We start from the raw sequence: 21,093 nt of genomic DNA, 5'->3' as shown, positions 1-21,093 counted from the left end.
GGAAATCCAGAGCAACACACACAAATTGCCTAATGAACTCAGCAGGTCAGGCAGCATCTATGGAGAGGAATAACAAGTCAATGTTTCAAGCTGAGACCCTTCATTAGGACCTGGTCCTGACAAAGGGTTTTTGACCTGAAATATTGACTCTTTATTCCTTTCCAAGGAGACAATAAGATGCAAGATCATAATGAGGTAGATTATGAGGTAACGAGTCTATCTTGGCACAGTAGGAAAGCATTCAACAGCAGGGCAGAAGATGTTCTTCAGGCTGGTGGCAAGTGCTTTCTGCCTGACGGGGGAGGGGAGGTGAGAATGTCCGGGGGGTGATTGGGGACCTTGACTGTACTGACTTTGTTACTGAGGCAGCGAACGGTATAGACAGAGTCCCTGGAGGGCAGGGTGATGTCTATGTGTGCTGAGCTGCACCCAGCTTCTTGTTAAAGGTTGTATGTAGTTCTAGATTTACTGGAAGGGTCCAAACAATCAGTTTGTGATGTGGACATTACTGGCAAGGCCAGGGTTTATTGCCCAGCCATGACTGCCCTCAATAACGTGGTGGTGAGCTGCCTTCTCGAGCCAGTGCCTTCTCCTGTTGATGTGCACCATCGGAGCTATTGAGGAGGAAGGTCCAGGATTTATACCCTGTGTTGTAGAAGGAGTGGTGATCGATTTCGAAGCTGGGATAACGAGCTTGGAGGGGAACCTACAGGAGATGGTATTATCGGCAAGCCCTTCCTGATCTTGCCTTTCTTGGTGGGACAGGTCATGGCTTTGGCCAGTGAGACAAACATGCCCAGACAAATAATTACAGCCTGATGGAGGATCCTAGAGGGTCGAGCAGCAGCTGTGGAGGGTGTGGGAGGAATTGTCGAAGTCTTGTGTTGAAACCCAGATCATTTGTCGATCTGCTCAGTTCCTCCATTAGATTGCTATTGCTCTCGATTCCAGAATTACTTGTATCTGACTGTAATGGATTTTGTGTATTATCATCATTATCAATTTGTGACGTGTCATATGACATCATCATTGTGTGCCCTGTTGTATGACATGGCCGATCATGGTCTTTCCATTACCATGATAGTTCTTGTCAAATTTTTCCACAGAAGTTGGTTTCCATTGCCTTCTGGGCAAGACGTGTGATCCCCAGCCATTATCAATACTCTTCAGAGATTGTCTGCCTGGTGTCAGTGGTCACATAACCAGGACTTGTGATGTGCACCAGCTGCTCATACGACCATCCACCATCTTCTCCCATGGTTTCACATGAGCCTAATCAATAGGGGAGGGTGGGGGCTAAGCAGATGCTACACCTTGCCCAAGGGTGACCTGCAGATCAGTGCAGGGAAGGAGCACTTTACACATCCTTTGTATATGATGCACATGTTTAGTCAATATCTTCTCACCGGTCTTTGGAGCAGAATGAAGGATTATAGATTATAAAGGTAAAGACAGGGTAAATGCAAGCAGGCTTTTTCCACTGAGGTTGGGTGGGACCACAACCAGAGGTCATGGGTTAAGGGTGAAAGGTGAAAAGTTTAAGGGGAACATGAGGGGAAACTTCTTCACTCAGAGGGTCATGAGAGTGAGGAACGAGCTGCCAGCGCAAGTGGTGCATGTGAGTTTGAATTCAATGTTTAAGGGAAGTTTGGATAGGTACGTGGATGGTAGGGGTGTGGAGGGGTGTTCCAGTGCAGGTCAATGGGAGTAGGCAGTTTAAATGGTTTGGCACAGACTAGATGGGCCAAAGGGCCCGTTTCTGTGCTGTACTTTTCTATGACTCAATCTATTACTATGGATTTAATAAATTGGGAACTTGTTGGAGACTTACAAAGTGAGGTAAAGGCTCAGGAAGGGAAATAATGCAAATTAGTGTCTTCCAGTGGAGGAAATCACAGATTATTTTACGACAGAGACATATTGGAAGAAAGATAACCATTTTGCTTTCAAAACAGAAAATATGAGATTATCTGGGAATAAGGAGAGGATAAGGATGCAGAAAGGAGGAATAGAAGTGGAATTAATACTTGGACAGGGAATGCTGTTGCTGTACATAATTCCAAATTAATTGGTTACATTAGCACAGATAATTGGCTGAACCTTCCCTCCCCCGCTGCTCTGTACAATAATTTGTATGAATCCATCCGGGGCCAAATTAACTTTGAGGTTCCAACTGTTCAAATTCACAATTCCATCCAATTTCAGAGAATAATGTGTTTCTTGCACAAGGGATCCAGCCGCTTCCCGTGACAAGGTCAAGGCTCTGCTTTCCAATATAAAACGTGACAGAAGCATTAACATTTCACTTGTCTGTGCAGCGGCTGCAGGTCCGTCTTTGCCTCGTTATGGCTCGGTTCCTACCCATCCACACTTCCCCAAACTGCCCATTGCCCAGTTTCTTGATCAGCTGCAGGGACTCGCGAGGAATTTCCCAGACGTCTTTGGTTTTGACTGACAGATCTGCCAGCTTCGGCATCCCTTTATGACAGGGTACGACCAACCGGCAGCACAGTCCCGCGGCTCGTTCTACAGCAGGGACCCGCGGCGGGCAGGGGAGGAAAGCAAGAGGTCAGACAAAGTTAATCATGAGGCAGCAGTGACCGCCAGAAACACACACACCATTATGTCCAAAGCAGCCAATGCAATGCTTCTCCCTTGTAAAACTTTTGAGAATCTTACCTTCTGACACCTTTAGTCAGTGACTTCTCAGAGGAATTAATCTTGTCTCACTACTAAATATCTACTTAGTTCATAACTCAGATGACCAAGGACTAACAGGAGAGGCGATTCATAACCCCCTGGGTTATGGAGGCGATGTGATTGTTGAATACTTACTCTATGGCAATGTTTCTAATAAAAACCATTGACAAAATTTGTTGTTTTTTTACATTTGGTCATTCCATCCCTCACATAAATTCCACCTGAGTGATTTTTATTCTGTGATTCAGATTGTCACCTACAGACCAAAGGATCCACCAACAATCTGCGCCATAAACCATGAATTAGTTAGAACCACAGGATATCTGTGCTGTCATTGGACGGGGTTCAAAAACAGTTCATGAAAGTGATTCCAGGATTGAACAGCTTATCATATGAGGAGAATTTGATGCGTCTGGACCTGTGCTAACTGGAATTCAGAAGAACGAGAGGTGATCTCATTGATACCTATTGAATGTTGAAAGGCCTCGATAGAGTGGATATAGAAAGGAAGTTTCCTTCGGTGGGGGAGTCTAAGACCAGAGGGCACAGCCTCAGAATAGAGGGACGTCTACTTAGAACTGAGATGAGTTGGAATTTCTTTGGCCAGAGAGTGGAGAATGTGTGGAATTTGGTGCAACAGACGGCTGTGGAGGCCAAGTCAGACTTGATGGGCCAAATGGTTTAATTCTGCTCCTCGACCTTATGGACTTAATGAAGAGCTTTCAGTTTCTTACCTAGGACAATATTTCCTGTCCGTTTGCAAAACTAAAGAAGGATAGATTTGTACATAAGATAATTTTGTAGGCAGAAACACAGCAGTTGGTGTGACACTATTACAGCTCAGGGTGATATGGAGTTCAGAGTTCAATTCCGCTCCGTCTGTAAGGAATCTGTACATCCTCCCCGTGAACCGTCCTCCGAGCCTCCTCCGGGTGCTCTAGTTTCGTCTCACGGTCCAAAGTTGTGTGGCTCCATAATAAACCCACATGATATAGGAGCAGAATTAGGCAATTTGGCCCATAATCAGCTATTTCATCATGGCTGACCCACTTTCCCTCTCAGCCCCAACTGCCTGCCCTCTCCCCGCACTCTGACTAATGAAGAATCTACCCCTGCCACAAATATACCCAATGACCTGGCCTTCATAGCTGCCTGTGCAATGAATTCCACAGTTTCATCACTCTCTGGCTAAAGAAGTTCCTCCTCAGCTCCGTTCTAAAATGACATTCCTCTATTCTGATGCTGTGTCCTCTGGTCCTAGACTTCCCGACCATAGGAAACATCCACACTATTGAGGCCTTTCAACATTTGATCGGTTGGCAGGTTAATTGGTCTCTGTAAATTGCCTTGTGATTAAGCGAGGGTTAAGTTGGTCTGTTGTTGGAAAGGTCTGTTCTGTGCCGTGTGTCTACATGAATAAAGTGACCATCCTCAGAGACAGTTTTTTTTTGCTTAAGTTGTTAAGTAAATAGGCAGGCCCTTCCTACGTCTACTGCTGTCCGTTTGCTCTGAACATCTAGGCTTGACCAAATTGCACCCTGCAACCCAACACTGCAATAGCAAACACGACAAGAGCGTCTCAGATTTCCCAGAAAGTCACAAAGGCTTAAGCGTAAAAGAGATGGTTTTCAAGAATACCCGCAGAATGCCACAGTGCCTGAAATCCCGTGCTGAGATTAACCTGTACATATTTCTGATATTTTTCATTAATATCAATGAACCAAAAGATCACAAGTTCACGTTTGATTTGAGAACCACACAATAACTTTCAGTTTCTTCTCCCCTTATATTCCTGCTGGTGCCGTCCATGTTGGCACACCCTCCTGTGACGTGGATTAAATGCTTGGGCAGGGGGAAGTGAAAACTGTGCCATTCTGCAGAGCAAAGATCTGAAAACGTACAACAACCAACAAAGCAAACATGTTGCAGAGTGGAAGCTTTCATCAGCTTGGGGATAAACGGCAGAGCAATGGCCTTTGAATCCAGTACAATATTTGAGAATCTTCTCAATGCATCTCTTATAAATATGCAATAATGAAACATTTCACTTACAGAGTAGAAGCTTGAACTCGTGCCCTTTGAGCAACAGTAGCTTCCCATAAAGGTGCAATTATACAGCTATATTCACGGTATATATTACTTTCATGGTATATATGACGGACAATTAAACAACCAATTCATTTCCCAGGGCAGAAATGGCTCATACAAGGGGGCATCATTTTAAGGTGATTAGAGGAAAGAATAAGTGGGGACGCCAGAGGTAAGTTACTTACATCGAGAGTGGAGGGTGTGTGGAATGCACTGTCAGGGGTGGTGGTAGAGACAGATACATCAAGGACATTTAGAAACTCTTAGATAGGCCCATGGATGATAGAAAAATGGAGTGCTGTGTAGGAGGGATTTCTCCAAGAGGACCACAGCCTTGTCGTAGGGTTTGGAGGCTTGCGTGCCTCAACGACTGTATTGGCTGGAGTCAGGGCTTTATGCTTTGGCTCCTGGTAGGGTCACCCAGGCCAAACAGGTCAAAGGGTAGAGGCCAGACTAAGAGTGGTCCACCGGTCCCCCAGGTTCGGGGGTTCAGCTCAGGGCTGACGACCCCGACTGGTCAAAAAAAAAAGTTACAGAAAGAGCAATGAAGAATCCTTCAATACCTGAGTGTGACTGTTTTCCTGAGTCTCCACCCAGGACTTGCATGACTGGCAGGAGTGAAATCCGAGAGGAAGCTACTGATGTGAAGAAGGAAGCTCTGAACACCGCCAGAGATGGAGGACTTCCATTGCTGCTCTAAACACCAGAGACGTAACGGGCCGTAGAGGTGTAGAAGGGAAAGGTTGGATTGATGTCAGAGTGGATGGAAGGGTCAGTACAACATTGTGGGCTCAAGAAGCTTTGCTGCACTGTAATGTTCCTTGTTCTGTATGTTCAAAGGAAGTTGTAATTGATAGACAACAGATGGCAAAGTAAGATGTGAAAATGCCTGGGGGAGGTACACTAAAGATCCCTTCCTGGTTACTCAATGGGGGCTTTCCACTTCGTAACGTGGGTGAATGTGGTCCTCGGGTTCACGGCTCACCTGTCGCTGTGATGTCGTTCTCTGATTCGAGCTGGCTTTACCCTACTAACGTGTGACAGGACCTGATTATCAGTGTTTGGGCAAGCGTGTTTTAGCAAAATGCTTTGATTTGCATTTGTGTTGTGAGCAGTTTTGGACACCCTTATCGAACGATGTACTGACACAAGAGGAGGTTCATGAGAACAATCGCAGGAATGTAAGGGTTAACATATGAGGGGCTCTGGGCCTGTACTCTCTGGAGTTTCGAAGAATGCATTAATGAGGAATTGCATTAACGTCTATCATATGTTGAAAGGCCTAGAGACAGTGGATGTGGAGAATATGCTTCCAACACTGGGAGTGCCTAAAGCCAGCCTGCGAACAGATCGTCCCTTTAGAACGGAGATGAGGAGGAATTTCTTCAGCCAGAGGGTGGTGAATCTGTGGAATTCATTGCCACAGGCGGCTGCGGAGGGCACGTCACTGGATATATTTAAAGCAGATGTTGACAGGTTCTTGATTAGTCAGGGAGTCAAAGGTGGACGTGGAGAAACCCAGCTGCCAGCAGGTGAGTGAGTCCCTTGATGAGACGACACCTTTCATCGCCTTGTGAATGGTTCAGGGCGGAGCGAGCGGGCATTCATGAGCCTGATTGGATCTGCCCAGCTTTTGGGTCACACCGAGGGGCACACCATAAGCCAATCACAAACTGTAAGATGATCCCAAGCTGTTTACATGTGTTGCATTATGCAGTCACTGTAATAATGCTCAGACATGAGGGGCTAAAGAAAGTACTCAAGTATTGCTTAATTATTTGAGATCTTTCTCTCAATAACTAACACGCTGACATCTTAAGCAGAAATGTTAGCTCTTTAAAAGCCTCTTGCTATACGTTATCAACACTGACTTAAATCCTATTTTTAAATCGTATTGTAGAATAACTCAGTCAATTGGAGTATTGTGCAGTTTTGGTCGGCTACCTGCAGGAAAGATTGAAAGTGCAGAGAAAATTTACAAGGTTGCTGCCTGGAAGACCTGAGTTATAGGGAGAGGTTGAGTAGATTTGGACTTTATTCCTTGGCATGTTGGAGAATGAGGGGAGATTTGATAGAGGCATATAAAATTATCTCAACATTCAAGAGAGGTTTGGATAGGCACATGGATGGGAGGGGTATGGAGGGCTATGATCCTGGTGCAGGTTGATGGGAGTAGGCAGTTTAGAATAGTTCAGCAGGGACTGGATGGGCCAAAAGGCTTGTCTCTGTGCTGTACTTTCCTATGACTCTATGGCTGGAAATGCATTGAGTGAAACTCAACATTTGCAACAGGATATCGCAATATTTAACTCCACGAGATGATGCGAAACACCTGGGCCAAAGTGGATTTAACACATCAGATCTACCTTTTCCTGCTCTTTGAACACCAGAGAGTAATAAAGTGCGGATGAAAGAACATGCGTTAGAACGGACGTCCATTCTCTTCCATGACCAACCTGCATACAGGTGGTAACAAAAGAGATTCTGCTGGAAATCCAGACCAACACCCACAAAATGCTGGAGGAACTCGTTGGAGGACCAACACCTCATCTTCTGCAGTGTAGCTTCCTGCCTGATGCCATGAACATTGATTTCTCTAACTTCCAGGAATTACACCACCCTCCACCTTCACTCTTTGTGCATTTCCCACTCTGTGCCCCTCCTCCATCTCTTTCTCTCCTCTCCTGTCAGATTCCTTCTTCTTCAGACCTTGACCTTTTCCACCTATCATTTCCCAGCTTCTAACTTCATCTTCTCTCCCCCGCTCACCCATCCACTTGCCCCCCTCACCTGGTCTCAATCATTAATCTCTTGTCCTCCTCCCCTTCTGATTCTGGCAAACAAGGGAAAATCTGCAGATGCTGGAAATCCAAAGCAGCTCATACAAAATGCTGGAGGAACTCAGCAGGCTGGGCAGCGGGTAGGGAAAAGAGTAATCCACAGATAGTGCCAGGCCTGCAGAGTTCCTCCAGCATTTTGTGTGTGTTGTTCATTGGTATTAAATTGGCTCGGGTCTGGCTCTGGGAATCTTTATTTGATTGCTGCCTGTTAAATTGTTGCACCTGCCCCCAGGTGTGGGGCCGAGGAAAGTAACCTTTGACCTCAGGTTAATAGCCTCTTTGTTCATAATGGCTGAGGCAGGTAGGCACTGCCACGTCAGAACTGTGTATATTCAAAACCACTGGAGCGGGAAACCGACAGTCTAGAATTCACACCACAGTGAACACTTAATGTACTCTTTCCAATACCCAGTGACATGATATAAAAATCCAGTCTACATGCTTGTGCTGCTGATTGGGGTCAACCGGATGAAAATTTTTCAACTGAACCGCAATCCCATTAATTGCCCCCCTGAAGGTTTTAATGATAATGATTAAGAGATACAAATCTTGGAAAAATATTCATATATCGTCATGAACGTCAATATCAAAGAGCAGGAAAAGGATAGTTCAGTGTTCTCTCTCACACAAGATCAAATTTATATGCTCAATCAGTAACTGAGAGCTGGTCTGCCCTTTGAACTTACAAAGAATTTGGCAAGCCCGGTGAATCCTGTTTATTAATTATTATTTGACCATTTCTGTTTCTGCAGGTATCTAGGGTTACAACGTCATGTGTTGAACATACCTGTGTAGTGATGGACCAGTTGTTGTACTGTCTCGAACTGGGCTCGAGTGGTGATGTAATACCCACCATTATCCAGCTTACGGATCTTATAATGCTTCACGTGGTCTCCCTTCACCTCGTCCCAGTCCCGGATGGACAGCGAGTAGGCACCTAGGCAGGGGAACAGCTTGTGTCACTAAAAGCATTGGCAGGTGGATACCAGCCCTCCCCTCCATAGACACTTCCCACTGCAGCCAGTATAGTCAACCCCTCCCACCCCAGACTAATGAATTCCCTAACACCATCCAGGCCTCACCTCTACGAATTTACTGTTCACCTGTTCTGTGCACCACATGCCTTTTGAATTATATTTTATTAACTTATCTGTAATAATGTTTTGGTTTACGTGCTGCGTGTGATACGGGTATTGTGGGTGGACTGTGGTCCGGAGGAACATTGTTTCGTTTGGCTGTACATATGCACAGGCGGACAAAAATAAACTTCTGCCTGACCTTCTGTCTTCTCCCCTCTCCCATCGGGCAGAAGATACAGAAGCCTGAAAGCATGTCCTGCCAGGCTCGAGGACAGCTTCTACCCCGCTGTTATCGGACTATTGAACGGTCCCCCAGTACGATAAGACAGCTTCTACCCCACTGTTATCAGACTATTGAACGGTGCCCCAGTACGATAAGACAGCTTCTACCCCGCTGTTATCAGACTATTGAACGGTCCCCCAGTACGATAAGACAGTTTCTACCCCGCTGTTATCGGACTATTGAACGGTCCCCCAGTACGGTAAGACAGCTTCTACCCCGCTGTTATCAGAACGGTCCCCCAGTACGATAAGACAGCTTCTACCCTGCTGCTGTGAGATTATTGAACGGTCCCCCAGTACGATAAGACAGCTTCTACCCCGCTGTTATCAGACTATTGAACGGTCCCCCAGTACAGTAAGACAGCTTCTACCCGCTGTTATCAGACTATTGAACGGTCCCCCAGTACGGTAAGACAGCTTCTACCCCGCTGCTGTGAGATTATTGAACGGTCCCCCAGTACGGTAAGACAGCTTCTACCCCGCTGCTGTGAGATTATTGAACGGTCCCCCAGTACGATAAGACAGCTTCTACCCCGCTGTTATCAGACTATTGAACGGTCCCCCAGTACAGTAAGACAGCTTCTACCCGCTGTTATCAGACTATTGAACGGTCCCCCAGTACGGTAAGACAGCTTCTACCCTGCTGCTGTGAGATTATTGAACGGTCCCCCAGTACGATAAGACAGCTTCTACCCCGCTGCTGTGAGATTATTGAACAGCTCTTTGGCACCAGAGGATGAAATCTCGGCCCACAATTCACGCCGTCATAGTCATGTCCCAATTGTCTACTTGCACACCACTTTCCATGTAGCTTTGCTGTGATTTAGGAAACATGCTATACCGTTAGACATAGGAGCAGAATTAGGCCATTTGGCCCATCAAATCTGCTCTGCCATTTCATCATGCTGTATTTGTCAACGTGGAGTGGAGAGCGAGTTTGTAAATCTGGTGGGAGCAAAGGACGATGGGATGGTGAGGGAGGAGTGCTGCGGGAGGGGCGTGGGACAGAGAAGGAGCTCTGGGGCAGGGGGTGGGGTGGGTGTAGACATGCCCAGCCCTGAAACAGCAGGCAAGGTCATCTGATTTCGAACAATTGGTTTATTGATCATTACAGAATGTCTCTCTGGTGCTTCCCGCTCCCTCCCCTCTCCCTCCTTCTTTTCCCAAACCACGATTCCCCTCTCCCTACCCCCTTCCCACTCTCCATCCACAATAGAGACCCATATCAGAATCAGGCTTATCATCACTCACATCTGTCATGAAATTTGTTTTCTTTTGCGGCAGCAGTACAGTGCAATACATAAAGTTACTACAGCACTGTGCAAAGATCTTAGGCTCCCGAGCTATATCTATGTGCCTTTAGCATTGTACTGTACAAATTAATCTGTGAATCTGAGAATCTTGTGTTCTGGGTAAGTACAAAAATAATTGTTCCTGTACATGAGACAACGATGCCCGCACCTTTGGTCGTCTCACTCTCCCGGATCAGGAATGTGCCTCTCGGGTTACCAGGACACAGAATCATCCTCTCCGCATCTTTGCGACCCATCTTGCCGAAGTACCATCTGCCGACAGAAAGCAAACAGAAACAACAACATAAATACTCCCAATGCCAGGGGCACCGAGAATTTATTGACGGGCAGCCTTCGCTAATGGGAAGTGGATAGGCGGCCGACTCAGTTAGAGCGGGGCCTTATCTGATCTCGGTGATTGAGCAGAGCCCAGAGTGAAATGTCTCGGTCAACCAGGGGCTAGAGCTTTATACGGGTAAAGCCATCTGTCGAGTGCGGTGTGGTGACGTACTCCTCTGCTTGGATCGAGTCCACGGGGGCCACGTAGTTACTGGGAATGAATCCTGTCCTTCCTGTAGTCAGCGAGCGAGCCTCCCACCAGTCTCCTTCCCTGGAAGACAGTCAAAGCCAGACATCAGTCAACAGATCCACACATTTCAGACTCAAACCTTATCATTCTTTATAGAGTTATACACGTATGAAACATGCTTACAGCATGCAAATAGCCATTTCAACCCATCAGGTCCATCCCAAGCAAGATAGTTCCTTTTGCCAAAGTCTCACCCGTAAGCCATGGACAGTAACTGGCACCACTGACACCCCCCCCCCCCCCCAACCCCTTTACGTCCGCAGTACAGCAGTGGAAATGGCAAGCAGTTTGACACTCCTGGGGTTGCACATCACACACAACCTCTCGTGGTCCCTGAACACTTCCTACACTGTCAGGAAAGCTCGCCAGAACCTTGAGCTTCTGAGGAGGCTGAAAAGAGCTAGACTTTACTTGTCCTTACGTCATTCTGCAGACAAGCAGTATGGACCATCTAACAAGCTGCATTACCACACTGGGACAGACAGGACGGCTCTACATTCACGTCATTCTACAGATGAACAGTATGGACCATCCATACTCACGTCATTCTATAGATGAACAGTATGGACCATCCGTACTCACGTCATTCTATAGATGAACAGTATGGACCATCCGTACTCACGTCATTCTACAGATGAACAGTATGGACCATCCGTACTCACGTCATTCTATAGATGAACAGTATGGACCATCCGTACTCACGTCATTCTATAGATGAACAGTATGGACCATCCGTACTCACGTCATTCTATAGATGAACAGTATGGACCATCCGTACTCACGTCATTCTATAGATGAACAGTATGGACCATCCGTACTCACGTCATTCTATAGATGAACAGTATGGACCATCCGTACTCACGTCATTCTATAGATGAACAGTATGGACCATCCGTACTCACGTCATTCTATAGATGAACAGTATGGACCATCCGTACTCACGTCATTCTATAGATGAACAGTATGGACCATCCGTACTCACGTCATTCTATAGATGAACAGTATGGACCATCCGTACTCACGTCATTCTATAGATGAACAGTATGGACCATCCGTACTCACGTCATTCTATAGATGAACAGTATGGACCATCCGTACTCACGTCATTCTATAGATGAACAGTATGGACCATCCGTACTCACGTCATTCTATAGATGAACAGTATGGACCATCCGTTCTCACGTCATTCTATAGATGAACAGTATGGATATGAATATCTTACCTCTGATATCTTCCCCTATATGGTCCTCCAATCACCTTAAAGTAATACCCCCTTGTATTAGCCATCCCTGCCCTAGGAACAAGTCTCTTTCCCTCTTATCATCTTATACACCCATATCAGATCACCTCTCATCCTCCTTCACTCCAAAGAGAAAAGACCCAGCTTGCTCAACTTTTCCTCACAAGACATGCTCTCTAATCCAGGCAGCATCCTGGCGAATCTCCTCTGCCCCCTCTCTAAAGCTTCCACATCCTTCCTATAATGGAGCAACCGGAACTGAGCACAATACTCCAAGTGCAGTCTCACCAGAGTTTTACCCTCGAACTCAATCCCCACCTAATGAAGTCCATTTGCCTTCTTAACCACCCTATCAACTTGTTTATTGTGTGAAGTCACTTCAGCCAAAGATCAAACCTGCCTTTGGTGTTATTTATTTTAAGAATCAAAGCAAAATTCTGTCTGTGGAAACAGATAAAGCTGGAAGTGTGAGAGTGTACGCCCAGCAGACTGAGGGGCGGCTATTTCACACACACACACACACACACACACACACACACACACACACACACACATACACACACACACACACACACACACACACACACACACACACACACACACACACACACACGCATGCACACACAAATGATACTAATTAGACCATCACTGCCATCTGCTGTTGACACTGTGAATTACGCCAGGTATTGGTACCAAACTGGAGATAAGTGTCACGGAGTTGTAGAAAACTACAGCACAGAAACAGGCCCTTCAGCCCATCTAGTCCATGCCAAACCATTTGAACAGCTTGACCCATCGACGCATCTGGAATATAACCCCTCCCATCCATGCACCTATCCAAACTTCTCTCAAACACTGAAATTGAACTTGCATGCACCACTTACACTGGCAGCTTGCTCCACACACTCACGATCCACTGAGTGAAGAGGTTCCCCTCACGAGTGCCTCTTTACCTTAAAACCGTAAGATATAGGAGTAGAATTAAGCCATTAGGCCATCTGCTCCACCATTTCATCATGGCTGATTCCATCTTTTCTCTCAGCCCCAATCTCCGGTCTTCTCCCTGTATCCCTTCATGCCCCTGACCAACCAAGAAACTATTAACCCCTTCCTTAAATATAAATAAAGACTTGGCCACCACAGCTCCCTGTGGCAAAGAATTACACGGATTCACCACTTTCTGGCCAAAGAAATTCCTCCTCATCTCCATTCTAAAAGGATGCCTTTTTATTCTGAGGTTGTGTCCTCTGGTCTCATCACATCACAGGAAACATTTTCTCCACATTCACTCTGTCAAGGCCTTTACCATTCAACAGGTTTCAATGAGGTCACTCCTCATTCTTCTGCAGCCTAGTTAATACAGACCCAGAGCCATCAGACGCTCCTCATATGACAAGCCATTCAATCCTGGAATCATTTTCATGAATCTCCTTTGAACCCAGTGTCAGCACATATATTTCACCTTTCACCCTTAACCCGTGACCTCTAGTTCCAGTCTCACTGAACCTCAGTGTAAAAAACCTGCTTGCATTTACCCTATCTATGCCTCTCAAGAGGGAACAAGAGTTTCTGCAGAAACCGGAGATCTGCGGCAACAGACACTAAATGCTGGAGGAATTCAGCAGGGCGAGCAGAGGAATGAACAGTTGACATTTCAGGCCTAGAGTCACCAAAGCACACAAAACACACAAGGCTTCTCCAGTTGATGTAGGGCCTTGGCCCGATGTTCACTGGTAACGATCTCCGTAGCTCCTGGCGGTAGCAGGAGATCTGGGCTCGCATGCACAAAGTCCTTATGTGGAAGATCACCTCCGAAACTGCCCTGAGCACACCCCCCTCTGCCATCCGATCCTGCTGTCTCACTAGTCGCATCAACACTGGAACAGGAGCAAGCTATCCCCCAACAGAGCAGATCATTCAAGGGCTGGTCACAAACCTGATCGAGCATCCCTGAGTGCAGAAATTGGCAAAGATAAAGACTATCTGTTTCAAAGCGAGATGTGAATACTAGTCAGCCAACAGAGGCAGCTTCCTGCTCTTTTTAAGGAGAGGTTCCCGGGAGTATTTTATGTCCACCTGAGAGGGCAGATGAGACACTGTCAAGAGCTCTAGCCAACATTCCCCATTCTGTTATAACTGCCCCTCTGATGGTGGGTAACCCATTGGGCTCTGCCTCTCTATTGGTACAGCTCCCCATCATCTCTGTCAGTTCAAAGTTAAAAGTAAAATTTATTATCAGAGTAAATGCATGTCACCACATACAACCCTGAGATTCATTTTCCTGTGGGCATACTCATGAAATCTATGGAATAGTAACTATAACAGGATCAATGAAAGATCAACCAGAGTGCAGAAGACAACAAACTGTGCAAATGCAAATATAAATAAATAGCAATAAATAACAAGAACATGAGATAATGAGATAAAGTGTCCTTAAACTGAGAGTATTGATTCTAGAAGCATCTCAATAGATAAGTGTAATTATCCCCTTTTGTTCAGGAGCCTGATGGTTGAGGGGCAGCAACTGTTCTTGAACCTGGTGCAAGTCCTGAGACTTCTGGACTGACACCAACTTACTGCCCTCCCCTGTGCCTATTGTCTTGTTTATTATTTATTGTAATGCCTGCACTGTTTTGTGCACTTTATGCAGTCCCGGGTAGGTCTGTAGTCTAGTGTAGTTTTTGAATTGCTTCATGTAGCACCATGGTCCTGAAAAACTTCTCGTTGTGCATCAGGGAGAAGGTACAGGAGCCTGAAGAACCCTCTTCTCATTACTACCATCAGGGAGGAGGTACAGGAGCCTGAAGACCCCTCTTCTCATTACTACCATCAGGGAGGAGGTACAGGAGCCTGAAGACCCCTCTTCTCATTACTACCATCAGGGAGGAGGTACAGGAGCCTGAAGACCCCTCTTCTCATTACTACCATCAGGGAGGAGGTACAGGAGCCTGAAGACCCCTCTTCTCATTACTACCATCAGGGAGGCGGTACAGGAGCCTGAAGACCCCTCTTCTCATTACTACCATCAGGGAGGAGGTACAGGAGCCTGAAGACCCCTCTTCTCATTACTACCATCAGGGAGGAGGTACAGGAGCCTGAAGACCCCTCTTCTCATTACTACCATCAGGGAGGCGGTACAGGAGCCAGAAGACCCCTCTTCTCATTACTACCATCAGGGAGGAGGTACAGGAGCCTGAAGACCCCTCTTCTCATTACTACCATCAGGGAGGAGGTACAGGAGCCTGAAGACCCCTCTTCTCATTACTACCATCAGGGAGGAGGTACAGGAGCCTGAAGACCCCTCTTCTCATTACTACCATCAGGGAGGCGGTACAGGAGCCCGAAGACCCCTCTTCTCATTACTACCATCAGGGAGGAGGTACAGGAGCCTGAAGACCCCTCTTCTCATTACTACCATCAGGGAGGCGGTACAGGAGCCTGAAGACCCCTCTTCTCATTACTACCATCAGGGAGGAGGTACAGGAGCCTGAAGACCCCTCTTCTCATTACTACCATCAGGGAGGAGGTACAGGAGCATGAAGACCCCTCTTCTCATTACTACCATCAGGGAGGAGGTACAGGAGCCTGAAGACCCCTCTTCTCATTACTACCATCAGGGAGGAGGTACAGGAGCCTGAAGACCCCTCTTCTCGTTACTACCATCAGGGAGGAGGTACAGGAGCCTGAAGACCCCTCTTCTCATTACTACCATCAGGGAGGAGGTACAGGAGCCTGAAGACCCCTCTTCTCATTACTACCATCAGGGAGGAGGTACAGGAGCCTGAAGACCCCTCTTCTCATTACTACCATCAGGGAGGAGGTACAGGAGCCTGAAGACCCCTCTTCTCATTACTACCATCAGGGAGGAGGTACAGGAGCCTGAAGACCCCTCTTCTCATCCCTATCATCAGGGAGGAGGGACAGGAGCCTGAAGACCCCTCTTCTCATTCCTACCATCAGGGAGGAGGTACAGGAGCCTGAAGACCCCTCTTCTCATTCCTACCATCAGGGAGGAGGTACAGGAGCCTGAAGACCCCTCTTCTCATTACTACCATCAGGGAGGAGGGACAGGAGCCTGAAGACCCCTCTTCTCATTACTACCATCAGGGAGGAGGGACAGGAGCCTGAAGACCCCTCTTCTCATTACTACCATCAGGGAGGAGGTACAGGAGCCTGAAGACCCCTCTTCTCATTACTACCATCAGGGAGGCGGTACAGGAGCCTGAAGACCCCTCTTCTCATTACTACCATCAGGGAGGAGGTACAGGAGCCTGAAGACCCCTCTTCTCATTACTACCATCAGGGAGGAGGTACAGGAGCATGAAGACCCCTCTTCTCATTACTACCATCAGGGAGGAGGTACAGGAGCCTGAAGACCCCTCTTCTCATTACTACCATCAGGGAGGAGGTACAGGAGCCTGAAGACCCCTCTTCTCGTTACTACCATCAGGGAGGAGGTACAGGAGCCTGAAGACCCCTCTTCTCATTACTACCATCAAGGAGGGCGTACAGGAGCCTGAAGACCCCTCTTCTCATTTCTACCATCAGGGAGGAGGTATAGGAGCCTGAAGAACCCTCTTCTCATTCCTACCATCAGGGAGGAGGTACAGGAGCCTGAAGACCCCTCTTCTCATTACTACCATCAAGGAGGGCGTACAGGAGCCTGAAGACCCCTCTTCTCATTTCTACCATCAGGGAGGAGGTATAGGAGCCTGAAGAACCCTCTTCTCATTCCTACCATCAGGGAGGAGGTACAGGAGCCTGAAGACCCCTCTTCTCACTGTGACCATCAGGGAGGAGGTACAGGAGTCTGAAGACCCCTCTTCTCATTCCTACCATCAGGGAGAGGGTACAAGAGCCTGAAGACCCCTCTTCTCATTACTACCATCAGGGAGGAGGGACAGGAGCCTGAAGACCCCTCTTCTCATTACTACCATCAGGGAGGAGGTACAGGAGCCTGAAAACCCCTCTTCTCATTGTGACCATCAGGGAGGAGGTACAGGAGTCTGTAGACCCCTCTTCTCATTACTACCATCAGGGAGGAGGTACAGGAGCCTGAAAACCCCTCTTCTCATTGTGACCATCAGGGAGGAGGTACAGGAGTCTGAAGACCCCTCTTCTCATTACTACCATCAGGGAGGAGGTACAGGAGCCTGAAAACCCCTCTTCTCATTGTGACCATCAGGGAGGAGGTACAGGAGTCTGAAGACCCCTCTTCTCATTACTACCATCAGGGAGGAGGTACAGAAGCCTGAAGACCCCTCTTCTCATTACTACCATCAGGGAGGAGGTACAGAAGCCTGAAGACCACTCTTCTCATTACTACCATCAGGGAGGAGGTACAGGAGCCTGAAGACCCCTCTTCTCATTACTACCATCAGGGAGGAGGTACAGGAGCCTGAAGACCCCTCTTCTCATTCCTACCATCAGGGAGGAGGGACAGGAGCCTGAAGACCCCTCTTCTCTTTACTACCATTAGGGAGGAGGTACAGGAGTCTGAAGACCCCTCTTCTCATTACTACCATTAGGGAGGAGGTACAGGAGTCTGAAGACCCCTCTTCTCATTACTACCATCAGGGAGGAGGGACAGGAGCCTGAAGACCCCTCTTCTCTTTACTACTATCAGGGAGGAGATACAGGAGCCTGAAGACCCCTCTTCTCATCATTACCATCAGGGAGGAGGTACAGGAGTCTGAAGACCCCTCTTCTCATTACTACCATCAGGGAGGAGGTACAGGAGCCTGAAGACCCATCTTCTCATTACTACCATCAGGGAGGAGGTACAGGAGCCTGAAGACCCCTCTTCTCATTACTACCATCAGGGAGGAGGTACAGGAGCCTGAAGACCCCTCTTCTCATTACTACCATCAGGGAGGAGGGACAGGAGCCTGAAGACCCCTCTTCTCATCATTACCATCAGGGAGGAGGTACAGGAGCCTGAAGACCCCTCTTCTCATTGTGACCATCAGGGAGGAGGTACAGGAGTCTGAAGACCCATCTTCTCATTACTACCATCAGGTAGGAGGTACAGGAGCCTGAAGATCCCTCTTCTCATTACTACCATCAGGGAGGAGGTACAGGAGCCTGAAGACCCCTCTTCTCATTACTACCATCAGGGAGGAGGTACAGGAGCCTGAAGACACACACTCAATGTTTCAGGAGCAGCTTCTTCCCCTCCGTCATCAGATTTCTGAATGGTCCATGAACCCACGAACTCTACCTCTTCTGTTCTATTTACCCTAACCTTAGCCCTAATTTTTAAGGCTTGCTCTGTGCTGCTGCCACAAGGCAGCGAATTCCCTGGCATATTCAGTGATGATATAACTGATTCGGAGTCTGATTTGTCTCAGTGAGCCCTGTGGAGCTGCTTCCCTCACCCTTCACCTCCGAGGGTTATTGGTGCCATGGTGTCTGGGAGAGAGGCTTGACGACGGCACATCGAGCCTCATTGCTCCTCAGCCAGGTCTGTGAATCTCAGAACCAGCAGTCAGAGCACGGCCAAGGAGGGGGAGAGCAGATCAGAGAATTCTACGCCAAGCTCGCACAGATGCAGGAACGATTGGATTGTGAGTGCCTCACAAATAAGACAGAAAAGGAAATAAATTTAAAACCTGACATTTTAAAAGCTCCTAACAACCTTAAGGAATGAGAGACAATGATTTTAAATTGCTCTTTTCTTCAGACCAACATTAATAATCATCTGGCTAGTGGAGAAGGATATATACCTTTCATTATCAGGGGCAAGCTTCACAGAGTCATGTATAAATTGGTAAATTATTTTATTATTGTTGCATGTACCGAGAGCACATTGGACGGAGTGCAGTGAGGAAGTGGAGTGGCTGGGGGATTGGTGTGAGAATAAAAACCTAAGTTTGTACGTGGAGAAGTCCAAGGAAACCACTGTGAATTTCAGCAAGGTGCAGTTGAACCATCTCCCTTTGTGAATACATCGCTCCTCCATCGAGAGATTTAACTGCACCAAATTCCTGGGAGTTCATATCACAGATGGCATCACCTGGTCCCTCAACATCACCTCCCCGAATAACAGAGCCTCCACCTCCTGGGGAGTCTGAGGGTAGCGAGGATCCCCCGCCCTTCCCCCATCAGAACTGCATTTTACAGGAGCATCATTGAGAACATTCCGACAAGTTGCATCTCCATCTGGTGTGGGAGCAGCCGAGCATCAGACCGGGAGTCCCTACAAAGGACAGTGAGAACGGCCGAGAGGATCGTGGGGTCTCCCTACCGTCCTTCGGGGACATTTATCAGGAGCGCTGCGTACACAGGGCCCTTAGTATTATCAAGGATCCCAAACATCCTTCCAGCATCCATTTTTGACTTTCCACCATCAGGCAGGAGACTCCGATGCATAAAGACAAGAACGGTCAGGATGGGAAACAGTTTCTTCCCTCAGGCTATTAGGATTCAGAACTCCCTGTCACATAGCATTCGAAGTGTCACTGGTTAATCTGTTCTGTATGGTACAATATTTAACTTATTCACTTTACTTTGTTTAGTTACCTGTGAGTCATCAGTAGATGTCATCCTCACTTTCCCAAGTTATTGTGAGTTACTTGTACTACAGTGCTTTACACCCTGGTCTGGAGAAATGTTGTCTCATTTGACGGTATACACATATGCAATTGAATGGCAACAAACTCGACTGGATAAGATACAATGAAGAACTTGCCCGGCATACAGATCAATCTGTTTCAACAACTAAGCAATCATGGTTCAGCGGAAAAAACACCTCAGACAACAGCCGGTGCCAATTCACAACTCCTGGGACGTTTTGCACTTGTTATTGATCTTTCTTGTATTAATTACAAATTAGAAATCACTGCTTTTCCTGCAAATTCTGGGTCATTGAGCAACTTCAAGTTTCTTGGTGTCGATATCTCGGAGGATCTGACCCTGGTCCCAACATCGATGCAAGGCCACGGCTATACTAAGGAGTGGTGCCTCAGAAAGGTGACGTCCATCATTAAGGACCCCCATCACCCAGGACAAGCCTTATTCAAATGGCTACCATCAGAAGTCACACAGCAATGATTCAGGACCAGCTTTGCCCCCTCTGCCATCCAATTTCTAAATTGAACCTATGAACACTATCTCATTTCTGATTTAAATTTATATATATACACACACATACTGTAATTCACAATTTTTCTTATATATTATCATGCATTGCATTATACTACTGCTGCTGCAAAGTTAACAAATTTCACGATATATGCAGGTGGTTATCGATGAAAAGAGAAATGGTTAGCCACCAGGGGGCAGTCAAAGCCCACGTTTTTAAACTGACATCCTCTAGGATTCCAATAAATGGCTCAATGGAACTGCATTAATATTAGAAAACAAATATTTCAAAAAACCTTAAGGAGCAGAATTAGGCCATTTGGCCCATCGAGTCTGCTCCGCCACATCGTCATGACTGATCCATTTCCCCTCTCTGCCCTTCAACAGACAGGTGACATAACTACACCTGCGTCATTATAGTGGGTGTTGGGGGAAAGAGAATTTGGGAGGTAATTGGAGAATTAAAATCTGCTGGTTGTCAGAGTCAAAGCATTTTGGTAAACAAGACACGCTGGAAATCTTGTGCAACACAGACAAAATGCTGGAGGAACTTGCCTGCGTCTACAGAGAGGAGTACACAGCTGGCTGACACCCTGCCTGTATCGGGACTCATTTTCAACATTGCAATGGGAGGTATTTCGGTGTTGCTCCTGCTGAGGCCAGTGGATGCACTGACAGGTTCAGAGACACTGACGATCGTGTTTTAAACCCGACTCAGTGAACGGTCTGGATGGGGAATTGCTTAATTACAGCGAGCAGCAACTGCGCTGGGTTCCGCTTCCTGACTGTAACATTTTCACAGAAACTCACGGCACTCGGAGTACAGGATTAGAATCAAATCCCACTGAAGCAGGGGCTCCTTCCTCCCCCCAGGGTCCACGGACCCCTTGCTCAATGGTAT

General features: G+C 47.1%; 1 protein-coding gene across 7 annotated transcripts in view; it reads right to left on the bottom strand.

The window, feature by feature from the left end:
* LOC132380411 (tyrosine-protein kinase Fyn-like) overlaps positions 1-21,093 on the bottom strand; it is a 300,099-nt gene that overhangs the window by 24,949 nt on the left and 254,057 nt on the right. For 6 of the 7 annotated variants that reach the window (XM_059949171.1, XM_059949173.1, XM_059949172.1 and 3 more), the window contains 4 exons: positions 10,793-10,891; positions 10,451-10,554; positions 8,416-8,565; positions 2,362-2,526 (listed from right to left, as the gene is read on the bottom strand). In XM_059949171.1, the coding sequence (XP_059805154.1) occupies positions 2,362-2,526; positions 8,416-8,565; positions 10,451-10,554; positions 10,793-10,891 (518 nt within the window). The remainder of the gene's footprint in view (positions 1-2,361; positions 2,527-8,415; positions 8,566-10,450; positions 10,555-10,792; positions 10,892-21,093) is intronic. The other variant, XM_059949170.1, reaches the window with a different exon arrangement.

Source organism: Hypanus sabinus, chromosome 24, assembly GCF_030144855.1.
Source record: "Hypanus sabinus isolate sHypSab1 chromosome 24, sHypSab1.hap1, whole genome shotgun sequence".
NCBI lineage: Eukaryota > Metazoa > Chordata > Chondrichthyes > Myliobatiformes > Dasyatidae > Hypanus > Hypanus sabinus.
The sequence above is the reverse complement of the archived record's forward strand: the minus strand, read 5'-3'. Positions and strand labels throughout refer to the sequence as shown.